Genomic DNA, 15,839 nt, shown 5'->3' with positions numbered 1-15,839 from the left:
TAGACAGAAAGAGAAATGCTCAGTTTCAGTCCTTAGCAGCTTTATTTTGAGCCGGAATGAAGTTCAAATCTCAAACTCAGCTCTTGAATGGAAATGGTAAGAATGACGAAAACAAGACTTGGCCGTTTTACCTATGGCTCACAATCTCGGATCAAGGGCATAACTCCATCAACAACATGTGGTCCATAGCAGAGAAATCAAAAAGATAAAGGGTCGATGAAACAGAGGTTCATAGCTCGGCAAATAAAAGCCCCCAGCCCAACCTTGGCATCCGATCACGGAGCATCATCATGAGCTCCGGTTGCAAGCGAGAGCGGCAACGATGGACCGAAGGAGCATAACGAAGGAAGATAGGCAGAAAACAAGGGAGCAGTTCTATGTTGTTTTCCTGATGATTCTCGATGAAGTCCAGCTGGAAAACACTCAACAAACAAAGGGAAATTAGGAAAAGAACATAGAGAAGGATTTAGGGTTCATAATCTTATCTTCGGCTAGTGTTTTTAACCATCATTCAGCAGCCATGGCGTAGGGCACGATGGCAAAAATCCAAGGAGAAGAGAAGGAGAAGGAGGGGGTTTGGGGTGAGATGGGTGTCACAGGACTTTAATAGCGGCGAACTCCCCTCCTCGTCGGAGTTTTAAGGAGGAGGCCGAGTCTGCCTCCTACTCCATGGCAAATAGGGGCTCTGCCGCGATAGTTTTAGGTGCAAGCATTTGGGCCCTGCTCTTCCTCCAGGCTGGGCCACAGGGCCCGACCCCTGCCAGGCCGGTCAATGGACCTTGCCCGTGCTTAGATAGGCTGGACTATGGGCCGGGCTTCGCAACGAATCCAACATGCATGGATTCTATGCCCATGTTCTCTTTGAAGATTGTTTCGCTGCAAGGAGATGGCATGTACAGGAAAAAGAGGATTTCATCAAAAAAAACTCCATGAATGACAAAAAATACTGGAGAAATACTCATCCACAACGAATAATGTGTTCAAAAATCTCAGATTCCCATGTAAAGATGTTAATTCTTGGTCGCTATGTCAGTGTCCTTAACTGGGTCTGTTCCTTATGTACAAGTGATCTTGTGAGGAGGCTCATTAACACACAGCATGACCTTGCAGCATAACAATCAACATGCTTTCAGAACTAGCTTTCTCAGAATACAAACTACAAACAGAGTTGTAATGTTACTTAATACATGATCTAACTGGAATGGCATGTAGCTTGCCAAACATACAATAAATCACACTGGATGACATATGCATGAGATAGCAAATCAGAGTCCTTACAACACTCTAGGCACCTATCAAGCAGTCAAGCTCCAGGCTGTCTTCACCTTTGAGAACCTAACTGCTGGCATTCTGCTGTACCTTGAGTTGCTTAGTGTGTTAATATTAGACATCTAAAATTCCTACCTCATATGATTTGATTGCCACTGCTTTATACCATTGAAAACAAGAATTACAGGAGTAATCTGCCTGTACTTGGAGAAGCACAAAACATCAGACCAAAAGCATACTATTAGGTAATTGGAAAGTTGTCTCCTTGGCAGACAAACTAATATATGGATTCTATTGAAATCAGCAACTATTGGCAGAATGAACTGCGAGCAAATTGATTTTCTGGGTCATAGTTTTGATGTTTCAAAAATAGATGAAGATTAGTACGCATGCATAACCATTGAATGACTGCTGAGATTGATGATGTCCCAACAACTGTGGTTGTTCTCTAGTGGTTCAACTGAGAACTACCGAAGACTTGTTGGGATTGCATGTCCAGGGTTGAGTAACCCTGCAAAACATTCAAAAAGATAACGAATGATATCTTGAATAAATTCTGAAGCATTGGGAAAATGTGTTGAACTGATGTGAATCCAAAGCAGCAAGTACAATGCAATATATTGATAATTTTCAAATCACTACTTTCAGAAAGAAAAAAAATCAGATCGTATATGTGTTTTGCCTTCCTTGACTGTGAGGCTATTACATATCCTAGCCAAGGATCTTCGACAAAACTGGTAAGTATAAAAAAAAATTAAAAATTGGGCTCTGAATATGGTACTACCTGACCTAACTGAGTGCTTCCATTGGATTGTTGTTGATGTAAATCAGAAACTGGAGATTCCTGTATTATAATAAATACACTATCAATATCAAACTGAGGAAAAACTAGCCTATTATCTTGGACATTATCTGAGTGTTACCTGATTAAACTGAGTCATACCATGAAATCCTTGGTGATGAGCATATGAAGACAAAGGAGTGTGCATTGAGGTTGTCGTAGGAGACCTTGGGTCGCCATCACTTGCAACTCGCTGAGGGTCCTTTTCTGTCCCAGCCTTAGCATCTCTCCTCCACCTCTTCACGAAATAACGTTCTGGTAGCTCTTTAATGTTTCTAACATCAAGCACTTTTAATACATGACCACATTGAACCCCTTCAACCTCAAATTTTTTACAACTGCAAGCAACTGAACAATCAGATGAGTCTAATCTAACAAAGTGTTCTTTAGATTTCTCACCCACAGTTATTTTAAACTCGGATATTGTTCCAACCTCACCACAGTTGTATAGCATACAATCCATGAATATCTCAAACTCCTTGCGAAACATTTCAAACACTGTAGGAGTATACAAGTTAGCAGCTTGCCTCAACATCTTTGAAGGAGGAATTCTTGGGAAACTTTGACTCGCATGAAAATCAGCTTGCAGTTCTGGCATACCTATGTTCATCCATCATCCTCTCATACTGTTTAAAAAATGACAAGAGATCTAGTTGTGGACTTAAATATTTCTTTAGGACACTATTTATGTTAGCATTCTGTAGAGTTCTTCCCATATCACCACAAAATATTTGCCGGCCATATACCAAAGCCCACTTCTCCCTTTCGTCAAAAAGCTTTGCCAACCACTCGTTGTTTCTAAGATCATACTTATCTAACATTGTTCTCCATTCTAATAAGAACTCTTCCTCATCTTCATAATCATAAATACATCTGCTGAAGTCCTTTGCAAAGTTTTGGAAGCTTGGAAGACATGATTTAGGTGCTTAACAGCATTTTGATAGAATTGCCACATGCAAAGACGGTGACTTGTGCCTGGCCACACCTCGGCTATGGCATTACTTATTGCCCCAGAATTGTCTGTCAGAATTGTCTTGGGTTGTTTTCCATGCATTGCGAGCTTGAACGTTCAAGCAACCACTTGAAAGATTCTGTGGTTTCGCCATAAAGCAATGCTGCACCAAATATGATAATTTGCTTATGGTGATTCACACCAAGGAATGGAGCAAACGGCCTACCATATCCACTTGCTTTGTAAGTTGTGTCCAAACAAACTACATCACCAAAATAGTTGAAATCTGTCACAGACTTTAATCAGCCCAGGAAAATGTTGGTCATTTGTCATCCTCATCAACTTGCATGGCATAAAAAACGATCGGTCACAAAGCTGCATGCTTTGTAGTATTTTAACACAGCTTCTGCATCTCCCGTCTGCATAGCCTTCATACGCTTGATTGGAGACCTATTTTATAATCTGCAGGAAGAAATCGAATATTTCGAAGACCTCCAACTTGTCTGCCAGCAGGCTCTTTAGTGGATTTTGGTGTCGTTCCTGAATCATCTGATAAATCTGCTTCAGCAGCTTGAACTTCAGTTGTTATCCTCTGAGACCTTAGCATGTGCATTGCTGAAGGGGGTGCTGGCTGATGGTTATGGTCTGGTACAAATTCAGTGACATGATATTTACCAGTAGGCGTAAGTTAATGGTCATACGAGCAGGACAACCAATTCTAGTATCTGGCCTTGGTCTCTTCACTTCCTTTGCTCCCTTTTTTTCCTTGCGGAAACCTTCTCTTGAACAAACCAGTGTTCTTGATCTGGTAACTTTTTCAGATGATTTATCTAACCAACCTTTTCGTACACTGAAACCTATCATCCCAGCATATCTATTGTAAAATTCATATGCCCTATCTTCACTTTCAAATTCCATATCAATTTCTGGCACCATATTGGAATTTTCTATGTCTTGACTAGAAGCATCATAGTCAAGAACTTTTCTCTGTTTTCCCTGTTTGTTCAATTCCAAAATTATTCATCAGTTGTCGACCAAGTCATAAAACAATTGCATGATAGCTACAATCACTGATGGATGACAGAATATAATAACAGTGTAAGAAAGAAATCTCATCAAAGTGCATGGACAGGACACCACATAATAGAACCCACTTAAAATGATTATCCACACACACACACACACATAGTAATGTATATATATATGTGTGTGTGTGTGTGTACATAAACTATGCTAAATAGAAGACCACTCGATATCTCAATCTTCTCTTTGAGACAATTTAACATAAACCTTCTTTTGATGAACAAAAAGAAAAAAACTATATATTACATTCAGCAGCAGTATTTCAAGCAAAAAGTAAATCAAACAACATGATCATAAGGCATTTTACTGACTTTAGCATCGATAAAGCTGAAGAAACAGAAATGAAGTTTGTTCAAGTGGTACAGAGCCTAAAATGAATGGATGGTTTGTATTTAGTTCGTCGTAGAAAAGGATATGCTATGGATAGACATTGATAAGCAGACATGCACCTACCTTACATGCAAGAATGCATATTGTAGAGATCAAATTGCAACCATCTGTCAAAAAAAAATGCGTGCAAGTTGCAGCCAACATTTTTTGCATAGTGCTTAATAAATAACTTTTCTAGGGTTTTCTAATGATATTTATATAACAGTTCACATAGTTTGTTAGGACATGCTAAGTCTACATATGTGCTATCTTCATGACAGACAACATAAGTGTTTGCAAAAGTAAAACTAAGCTTCAAATCAGAGCATCAAATGGACAGTTGCGATGCTTCAACCTTCTACATGATTCCATCATGATTTTCTTTCACTGCTCTCTCTTACAGTGAACTACTAGCTTTTGCTTTTCACTAAAATTCACAAAAAAAAAGATGCTGGGACCTTTATGGTTGAAACTTAGTTCAACCATTCATTTAGTTGCCCCAACATGAACAAGCACATGAAGCTAGAAGCATACAGAAAACATCCTTTTTTTTTTTTGTTACATGAAGAATGACATGGTAGCAGTGAAATGTGATTCCCACTTGTACAAAATTTAACCTCAATATTGGTATAGCAGACAAGGTAATATCATACCATAACCCATCTGTACACGTTCCAATACTTGATATATATATATATATATATATATATATATATATATATATATATATATATATATATTATATATATATAATATATATATATATATATAAGGAAAGAAATACAAGGAAACCAAAATGATGTCATCATCAGAGACATGCGTACCATGAAACAAGTAATTACCTTTTTCCATGCGATTCCACATGCATTGCACAGAGTTCTTCGTCCCTCTGGGCCCCGGCGCATATGTGATGTAAACTTTGCCACTAATACCACAGTTAAGGCATCTAGGGAAAAAAAAGGAAAGATCTCATCTCAGAGCATCCCACTTGTTTTAATCATACATACAGCCTATAATCAGAGTTGAACAACTTGCATATTGCCAATAGAGGGAGATATCTTGCATAACATTTGGAAGCAAGAGGAAGGTTAGTTATAGTATAAGGATCAACGTACAATGAAGATGGCATAGCATAGCACAGTCTCCACAACTAGAGTCCAAGCTTCAACTATTATCACCAAGGGACTTTTACCAATTAAAACTGCAATATACTTTTGATGCTGTTCCATGCAAGCAACATACTGTACTGCTTGATTAAATCAGAAGTTTTGTTATAAGCAAATGAACTAAAGAATTCCATCCACCCATCGTTCATTACGTTCAATGTTAGAACCATAGTCACACTACTCGCAAACTGCAGACTCAGAAATTTTGCAAACTCCTGAGGACAAATTTTACTGCCTCTTATTTTTTTGAAGTAAGACTGCATTATCATTGAGAGCAAAGTGATAAAGCCAAAGAGGAGATATAATTTTATCCTCAAGAAGGCATCAAAAAGATGCTTGAAAAAATGGCAGAAAAGACCACAAAATCCAACAATATCAACCACTAGAAACTAAGGTGATGTAGCTTAAGAGTGTGCCCAACAAAATGGAGAAAAACAAGAGAAGAAGAACAGATGGACTAATTTTTAAAAAATGCCCTCTTCCAGAGTGATGCGGGACAGGATGACTACAGAACTCATTGCTTCTTTTATAATGGCATTGAAACTTTTCCTCTGGCACTCATAAATCCCCCAAGATGAATCTAGAAACATGCATCACACACCTACGAGCTCACTTCAATCAACTACATGCCATAGAGAAAGAAAGAGAAAGGGCTGTAATAGTAGTCATTAAATGGTGTGATTCTTACCTGGGAGGCACCTCCAACCCATCGTCGCCGCTGTTGTGGTGGACCTCCTGGTCCTGGTCTTGCCCGTACGGCATCTGGGGATCGCCACGGCCGCTTCCTCCGCCGCAGACGGTGGCGTTCATCGGGCGGTCCCGTGGTCCATCAGTGGCTAGGATTCTCGCCCCCCCCCCCCCCCCCCCCCCTCTCTCTCCTTCACTGACCAGAAGGATAAAAAGGGGATCTTTGCCCCCCAAATTTAACCGGAACCAAATCGAATTGTTTAAAACATGAAATCCCTAACCTAGAACTAGGATCAAATCCGACGGGAAGACTTCGAAACAAGGGGCGATTTGAGAAAGCCACGGAATTTTGGTTGGAAGCTCTAAAGATTTTGTTAGGGTTTCATTGGGGGTAGAGGACTGAAAGAGTGGGAGCGAGAGACAGCTGAAATGCCCAGTTTAGGCAAGAAGACGAGACTAGTCATACAGCTGTCTGACACGTGTCCTGCTTTACCCGGGCGTTTACACGCTCACGTGTGGTGGTTGAGTCAGGATGACGTGGCATTGCCACGCCAGCAAGGTGGTCCCAGGTGATTGCGAATGTGTGGATGCAGGAATGCCAGGCAAACTGCCATGTCAGCATGAGAGAGAGAGAGAGAGAGAGAGAGAGAGAGAAGCGGTAGTAGATATTTGATGGTACCGTTCCTGGAAGTTTTATAAATAGTTTAAATATAAAAAGCTTTTACAATACATATCTATTCAATCTAAGTTCAATCTTTTTTATTTTTAAAAAAATAAAAATAGAAAACAAAAGCGATGTCAAAAGAGACATTTAGAAAAAGGGGAGAACTAGTATTGGGTTTTTGTTTTTTTTTTTTTTTTGTACATAATACTGGGTTTTGAATTCAGTGGTAACCCTAGGCATACAGAAGATGAGAATGGTAGTGGTCATTAAACACTGAATGGGATTTTTGATAGTGTAATTGTTTACAAAATATTCTAACTCATAGTGGGACAGCCGTGTGGTGCTGTTTGAAGATAGAATAATAATGAGAAACTGGATCTCAGTGAGGAGAGGTAGGAAATAATAAAGAGAAATTGATCTCAGTAACAAGGAGTAGGCTAAGTGATTGCTCGAGGCTCAGGCCAAGTTTTAGAGGTAGCAAGTATAGCCTATAAGTATGGCGGAGGGGGTAAGTAGTGATTTAAGAATCTAATTATTTTTTATGTGAAGGAATGAAGTCTTGAAAGCAAGACGAGAGAAACAAAAGCATTTGCTAAAAAAATTAGGATGTAGAAAGTAGTATTATTGGTAAAACAGACTATAAAAAGAAGTTAGAAGAGGGTGAAAAAGTAGTTGTTGTAGTGGGAAAACTAGAGTCGCAATGGAAGAAGACAGCCATCCAGTTAAAGAGAGTATCTATGAGTATGAAATTGTAATTATGAGAAAAGACCTTTCAAACCGCTTATGGAATCAACAAATAGTTCTTTTTGTCAGTTTATTTTTCATGTTATCCTTTGCAATTTTCATTCCTAGGTCGTAGTTCATAACTCATAGATTCTAGTTGTTAACCCCTTCAGTGGGAAGGTTGCATCTTAATAACAAAACTTTTTGAAAGTCAAGACAGTAGGATCCACTCTATCTATCCCATTTTTGGTTCGAACACAGTTGGCATGCCCTTGCATCTATCTAGAAGGTCCACTGGCATGTTCTCATGTCCATCTCATTGCGAGAGCATGGGGACGACATCGTAGCACGACCGCGGTAGAAAATAACTGAAGCAACGAGGGACGATGTATGTACGTATTCGAGCAATACTGAGAGGGTCGGAGGGGGGGCAACCATGTGCCGCATGATCGGGCGGCACGGCTGGGAGTGGGCCAAACCTGCAAAGCCGACAAAGGGCCGCACGAGACCACACTAGAGTGGGTAAAACTTTAACCAAAGGGGATGGAACAGAGCCCTCGAAACATGCGAGAGGGATGGATCGGAACAAATAAGGCCGATCATGTTACGCGCAAGGGAGGATCGAGCCGATGTCCTTGGGACAGGAACTATTCCGCACGTCCCGTGTGCACGTTTCTCTGGTCTCGGCTTGAACAGGGGACCGACGACGAGTACCAAGAATAATTCATATCAACCTAATTAAGTTCATGAAAAGGTGCTGAAGAAGTCTACAAAGGCAAGGTCCCTGTTGCAAATGCCCTGGAATTGAAATATCTTTTAACGAAGCTTTCGTGAGGGACACCATCCCCAATAGATAATCAAAATTCATCTAACTTGGCATAGGATGTCATAAAACAATAATTATTTAGAAAGGAAGTAGGAAGAAGGTACCCTAGAAGCCAGAATGCTTCATAGTTGAGGTGAATTTTAGAATGACCGATCTAACCAAAATGGCTGAATTCTTGTGCCAACAAAATAAAAGAATGAAACCTTTTTTTTCAATAAAAGATTGATGAGGGCAAGCTCGAGGTGCAATTGAGCTTAGTCGAGAAAAAAAAAAAAACACAATACCCGAGATATCTACTTGGCTTGACTCGAATATCAACCAAGCCATACTCGAGCTTGAGTTCGAGCTCGAATTTGAGACTTGGTCATAATTAAAAAATAAGATTAAAATAAAATATAACATAATATTATAAATATTAAATTAATAATATATATTGAAAAATATAATATTATTAAAAACATATATTCGATCAGACTCATGAATCTTTGAGTTAACTATTTTGCTGCTTGAGCTCAGTAATGGTTGAGTCGAGTTGAGTTTGAATTGGAGTCGAGCTCGAGAAGCTCGTCAGCTGTTCGGCTCATTTGCACCCTTAGGCTAGCTCCCACTTCGAAGTTGTGAGCACCAACTATCATAACTCGAGCTCTAAACAACCATCCACAGGCTTGAACATTTGCCAAAGGGTTGGACCAACTTGTGATTTCATTCAATCCTATGCAAAAATTTCCAGTCCAATTTTAGACTTTGACTTCTTAAATTAATGGGTTCTTTTCTAAAAATAAGTCCAACTATACCTGCATATAGATACTTAAATCCATGTGTTGTGTTTCAGTCGTGAAAAATAAGTCCAATTAGAATAATGTGCCGGACAAATGGAACATCATATCTAATTTCAGTCCAACCTGACGAGTCTTGGATGTGTATTCTGACTGTTGTGATTCAACCTTATATGCAAAAAGCGTGTATTTGGTTCGATATTACTGACTTCAATCTAAAATGAATAATAAACTCGAGGTAACCGTTGACCCATTTACAGAGCCTCTTTACTAGTAGATCACAAACCTTATGACCTAGAAAGGAATACACTTCTCTATATTGGTACAATTACCATAGGGTAAACAAATCTAACAGCATTTAGAAACCCCACCCACAATCACTCTTTTGCCATCCACGAGCAGAATTTCAAACTCGTGCACATCTACGTGATAAATGTTCAATGCATGCATATGTTTAGTCTCATATCGGTTATACAATAGATAAATTTTAGATAATTATATAGATAAAAAATCTAAATAAACGTAAATGAGAAGGATGGAGAAAGCTCAAATAAATAAAAAAAAGGGAAACAGATATCTGGAGGGATGGGAGACTCGGAACTTTAGTCTCACATTGGAAGAGTAGCAGAAAAAAATTGTGCGCCTTATAACTTATAAGGAGAGGCCACTCTTTTCCTTCCAGATGGCTCTTTTAAGAAGGACAAAGCCGTAAGGAGAATATTGCCTATTAAGAGCTACACATGATACGCGTCACGCGATACGTACGCACTTTTCCAAAGCGGACAATACCTCTGCTCGTGACGCAGTCACTTTTCCACTTTAACAGATAGCGTTAGAAGAAGGGACCCGCCGAAACTTCCTCGCACGAATCCTTCTCACTGGGAGATAATGTTGGGGGTGGATGGGGTACCCGAGACTTTAGTTCCACATTGGAAGAGTAGCGGAAAGGATTGTGCCTTATAAGGAGAAGCCACCATTTTTCTTTCAAAAGACCCTTTTAAGAATGACAAAGCCATGAGGAAAATATTGCCCATTAAAAGCTGCACACGACATGCGTCGTGCAATATGTACGCACTTTTTCAAAGCGACTAATATTTCTGGTCAAGGTATAGTTACTTTTCTGCTCAAATACGATATCTCCTAAAATTTGAAGTATAAGAATATGCATCGAAATGAGAAGGACAGAGAATCATTGACGAAATAGACCCAGATGGCGACGGCTTTTCGCCTTTTCCTAGTGGCTTCAGGATCGACGCTGGTTTCATGTAGCCAATGGGCGGGAGGTCACGTGGTCAGGCCGTGACGAGGACGCATTCTTTGTCCTCTTCGGGTGGACTGGATGTGACTCGTGAGGGGCGCTTATCGTCTCTTATTGCGGACAAGTAATACACGCAACTCGCTTGTAGCCTCCAGTGATCAAAATGCCTACTTCTTCACTTTCATGTGTTCCATATATATAAAGTATGTGTCACCATTCAAAGTGTTCCTTCGTGGCAACTTTGTCCTATCCGATCACTTCTTGCACACCATACTAATCACATGCATTTAGGGTTAGATTGGGTTGCTTTGACTTCTTTTTATTTTTTCCAATCTAATCTGTCTTAAGATGCATGTTGCATTTTCCCTCAATTACTCTCTAGATTGATATTATTCTATAATTTTTTATTTTAAAAATATTTATAAACCAATTGAGAAGAATAATAGGATGAGTAGCATGAATTCTCATCCTTGTTTTGATCTTGAATAGATTAAATTCAAGAAGGATAATATGGCGAGAAAAAATTGAACCTGTCCACTAGCTAGACCTAGTTCATGTAGTAATTTCTTCTTCACCTCTCTTTTTACTCAAAAATTTTGGAAGCCTGCCAACCCAGATCTACCACCACCACCTCAACCACCATGCTCACAGCTACCGCAGCATGCTGACTGATATCTGCTATCATGAGGGCCACCAAATCTTGAGTATCACCAATGTGGGACCATCGAGCCATGACTATAATCGCTTAGGCCGCCACTACTACCTCGTGGAGATAAAACTAGAGCTAGGGTTTGTAGAGTTAGTAGGAAGATAAGAGTCTCTTTTTTTTTTTTTAAGTGATGCAAATCATAATCAATAGCCATAATTTATACTATAATTGTTGAAATAATTGTCCTTTTAATTAATTTACGAACGCTAGCATGGTGGACCCGCAAATGTGTTGAGCATAAGCTAAACATGTCTAAATTTTTTTTGACAAGCGGAGAAACTAAAGCAATCTAGATTCTTTCTCATTCTATTCTTCCCAACGACAACTTCGCGATGGCAGGCTGCAGCCTAATTTCTTACGTAAATCTCTCCTTTCCTGTGCAGGCTTCACACCGAAGGCCGCCAAAGCTGCTCCTGACCTCGCAAGTTACTCATGACGTCACACTCCTCAAAACGTGCGGCCAGGAAGCTCGTGCGAACCCACGCCCTTGCTCCGAAAGCGACACGTTTTATATTAATTTCACACGCTTTCGCCCCGCCATTTTTCCCACGTTCTCCTGCTCTCCGAACCCCCGCGTGCTAACGTGCTCCAATTCTCCCCGCAGCCCCCTTTCCTCCCTCCCTCCTTGCGGACGCGCGTCGACTCCCCATTCGTTCCCTCACTACCACGCGCTCCTCCACTTCGATCCTTTATTACCGGCCACCCCCCCTGCCGCCATTTCGCACCACCACTACTAAGTTCGCAGCTCCAACGCCGCCGGACGCCGAGATTGGAAACGATCGACATCCCTTCATACACGTGTCATCATCGCAGCGCCGATATGATGAGGACGGAGCGCGCTGCTGGGAGCGCCGCAGCCGGCGAGCGGCGGTACAGGGGGGTGCGGAAGCGGAAGTGGGGCCGGTGGGTGTCGGAGATCCGGCTTCCCAACAGCCGGGAGAGGATCTGGCTGGGGTCTTACGACTCGCCGGACAAGGCGGCGCGGGCTTTTGACGCTGCTGTCGTCTGCCTCCGCGGCCGCCGGGGCCGCCTCAACTTCCCCGACTCGCCGCCACGGATCGCCGGCGGCCAGTCGCTCGGCCCCCGCCAGATCCAGGGCCTCGCCGCCCGCCACGCCCACAAAGCCGACTCTGATGCCGCCGCCAACGCCGCAGACGCACCGGGGCCGAGGATGTCGCCGTCGGAGACGGCGGACGCTCTCACGGCGGAGAGCGAGGGCGTGGTCGACTGGTCGTTCATGGACATGCTGTCGTCGCCGGATGGAGTCGGGATGGATTTCCCGCCAGCAGTGGCGGAGGCGGCAATGGATGACTTCTCTTACGATTTCTTCCCGCCGGCGACGGCCCCGCCGGATGTGGCGGAGGACAATGGGGGAGTAGGTTTCGGCGCGAATTCGTTTTTGTGGAGCTTCTGAGAGATTCTCTTACGATCTCTTATTCGTTTATTTATTCGTTTAAAATAATTCTTTATTCCTTCGCACCGGGGGGGTTAAAATAATTCTTTTAAGGGGAGTTGGGGGATCCCACGGCGAATTTTTGCAGCCGAGGGCTTCTGGCTTCATACTTCAAAAAATTTGAATAGAAGGATAGATGGCTAGGGCCAGCCAATTTCTATCAAGAAAAATCATGTTCTCGATCTCAGCCAAAGATTCTTGATTTTGATGATAATTTCATGTTTACTCCTTGATCAAACTAATCATAAGTTAAAACAGACAAAATTATTTGCACGCAACTGAGTTTTAAAAAACTAACATATTTGAAGGGGTAACCACCAAATGATAGTCAAAATTCAAAGACTAGATATTAAATTTTTCTTCAGTCATCTGCATGAGTAACCAAGTTGTTCAATGAAAATGTTGGTTTAATTAAAGTATACACTAGATATAAATTTATTGTTGATTGTAAAACTTAAGAGTTATTGTATCTATTATCATTTAGGCAAAAGCAGCCTACATGCACTATATCCGCTCCTATAAATTTCCTTCATATATTAATGAAGTTGGTAGATTATGCCAACCATGCATTCAGCTTATAATTTTTGGGACATATGAACAAGTGAAGAATTATTGTGATATCTAAACATAATTTTCCTCAATATATTCCAATCAGCAGCCCATAGTAAGATTATAAACAATGTTTCCTCAACATAACCACTTTTAAGCTAAGAATTATGTCGAGGTGCATCTCCAGCCCCAAAGTTCCAACTCTTCAAGCATTCTTTTCCAATCGCTCTCATTTTTACTTCCTTTCTATTAGGACACATAGCAAATACTAAATACTAATTTCATATATACAATAAAGTCGACAATCTCTACTTTATATAAATATTATAATTTAAAGAGTTGAAAGCACTTTAAAATATTTTAAAATTATAAATAATTGTAACTCAATATATGTATTACACTATTTAGAAGCTAAGTCAGTTCATCCTCATAACACAGCAAATGTCAAACTCTAATTTTAACTAAAATGAAGTTAGTACATTCCATTGGCTTCATATAAAACTTGTGAATTAAGAAATAATATGTAATTTATGATTCAACTGTGGATTTGCTAGCAATTAATACTTTATCCACAAATTCCTCGTAAGTGAAGATGGCAAACCTTGCTAGCTTCTTATGAACTTTGCAATTTAGGAGTGTATAAATAGATTAAGTTTCAAACAAGGATTTATCAATAAATTTTACTCGATAAATCTGGAAGGACTTGGAAGCTTGAAGCTAAACATGCGACCCTAAAGTCATATGGACGGTCTCCTATTGGAAAATAATAGAAAAATTAATTCACACCCCTTTGCTTATGTTCTTTTTTTCCTCCGTGCCCCTGCACACCAAAAAAGAGTGAAGTTAAAGAGCATGCACAATTGGGAGGTGGATGCCACAAGAACAAAAAAAAAAAAGAAAAGAAGAAGAAGACAAAAAGAAATGTAGCTTTTCTCTCTCTATTTTATTTTTGCTTCTCTAATAATTTTATTAATAGAACCAAAACTATCAATTAGATATTAGTTTTTTTTTAAAAAAAAATCATGTTTATTGCACACGTCGAAATCTAATATCAAATAAACTGAAATCCACAGGCTTCATGGACTTCCTATGAAGCTAGTAAGGAATTGTTAGTTATCTTAGCTTCAACTAGGAAACTAAAATCAAGTTTTTCTCCACCAACTCTGAAGCTTATAGGGCCTGCCAATTTTGTCTCACAACTTGGGGACCTAAATAATTTTTTTCACATACCTCAAATAATTCATGTTCTAAGAAAGAACAGTAAGACCTAGATAAATAACATTCAACATTTTAAGAGCAAGCGCATCAACAGGGATAGCCTGGAACCTGTGCAGCCACTAGCCAAATAATATAGAGTGGTATGAAATGTTTCTGCCTATCTACAGCCTTGTTGACCCACTAAATGATTGTAACTAAGTGATTTTGTAACCCAAAGGAGGACATAGAAACGTACTTCAAAGGCCATGCCAGGTTTTATGTAGCTCCAAGTGCAATAGAGAACAAGAAATTAAGGTGGGGACATAGTTCGACATAAAGCACAAGAAGCAGCAACTTGCCAAGCTAATAAAATCTTCAAATGGTTGTACTAGAAAGCTGGACTACCATCCCACTTTATCAAGGCACAGGAGGTCATTGGTATTTTTTAAAGAGCAAACTCTAGTTGTCGTATATATATTTCCTACAGGTCTCTTATACGAAAATAAACAAACAAACAAATGCATACATACATAATTATAACCATAGTATATGTGAAAATCTACGAAGTGGTGAATTTTTTGGAGGGAGGTTCAGGATGTAGAGTTCTTCTCACTAAACACATTTATAATTCCTTCCACATTTTTTAAAGTAGTGTTGCAATAACGCAATCCCACAAGTTTCTAAGGATGGGAGAAATCCCTTCAACATCGCAAGTGTTTTATAAACAAATTTAGAACCACATACTTAAATTTGATTCAAGAACTTAAGTTGTTGAGCAATGAGTCATAATATTGATGAAAATTAACACAGCCAAAACACTATTACAAATCAATATCTGGAAACAAAGGGGAAAAAAAACAAGAAGAAAGAAAAGAATAAGATAATTAAATGAACCCTTCAAGACTGTTTCCAAATATAAGATACCATTAACCACCTCTTATTTCCATTTCTCTAGGTTGTGAACTAGGAGCAACTTACTGCAGCACAAGGAGCATTCCATAAAGTTGAAACATGAGCACAGATGGGGCTGTCTCTACTAAGATCATTTATAAATTTATATGCGAACATTAGCTGATATATCGTTCATAATTTGTAGTAGCTAAGACCAAGTATGAAGGCACCATCCATTAAAGAATTGAAGTTTTCCACAGGGTTTGGGTATTCTCTTGTGACAGATACTTCTCCTAAGCCTCTTGATCAATACACTATTGCTTCTTTGAAGAGCCACAAAACAGAGAAGAGAGCCATACAAAAGGGCAAAGAGATGACAACCACAAGCAAAACCATGAAACCTAAACTATTGATGGTTAATAAATC

The 15,839-nt window shown here is 39.9% G+C and overlaps 1 protein-coding gene and 1 pseudogene across 1 annotated transcript; one reads left to right on the top strand and one right to left on the bottom strand.

Annotated features, from left to right (window-relative positions):
- Window positions 1-977: 977 nt before the first annotated feature.
- LOC103703307 lies at window positions 978-6,490 on the bottom strand (annotated as a pseudogene).
- A 5,435-nt stretch (window positions 6,491-11,925) lies between these two features.
- Window positions 11,926-12,815, top strand: LOC103703306 (ethylene-responsive transcription factor ERF017). Its single transcript, XM_008786120.4, has one exon. The coding sequence runs from the start codon at window positions 12,144-12,146 to the stop codon at window positions 12,735-12,737; it is 594 nt and encodes a 197-aa protein (XP_008784342.2). The 5' UTR covers window positions 11,926-12,143; the 3' UTR covers window positions 12,738-12,815.
- Window positions 12,816-15,839: the final 3,024 nt, after the last annotated feature.

Source organism: Phoenix dactylifera, chromosome 11, assembly GCF_009389715.1.
Source record: "Phoenix dactylifera cultivar Barhee BC4 chromosome 11, palm_55x_up_171113_PBpolish2nd_filt_p, whole genome shotgun sequence".
NCBI lineage: Eukaryota > Viridiplantae > Streptophyta > Magnoliopsida > Arecales > Arecaceae > Phoenix > Phoenix dactylifera.
This window is presented reverse-complemented; position numbering and strand designations above follow the sequence as displayed.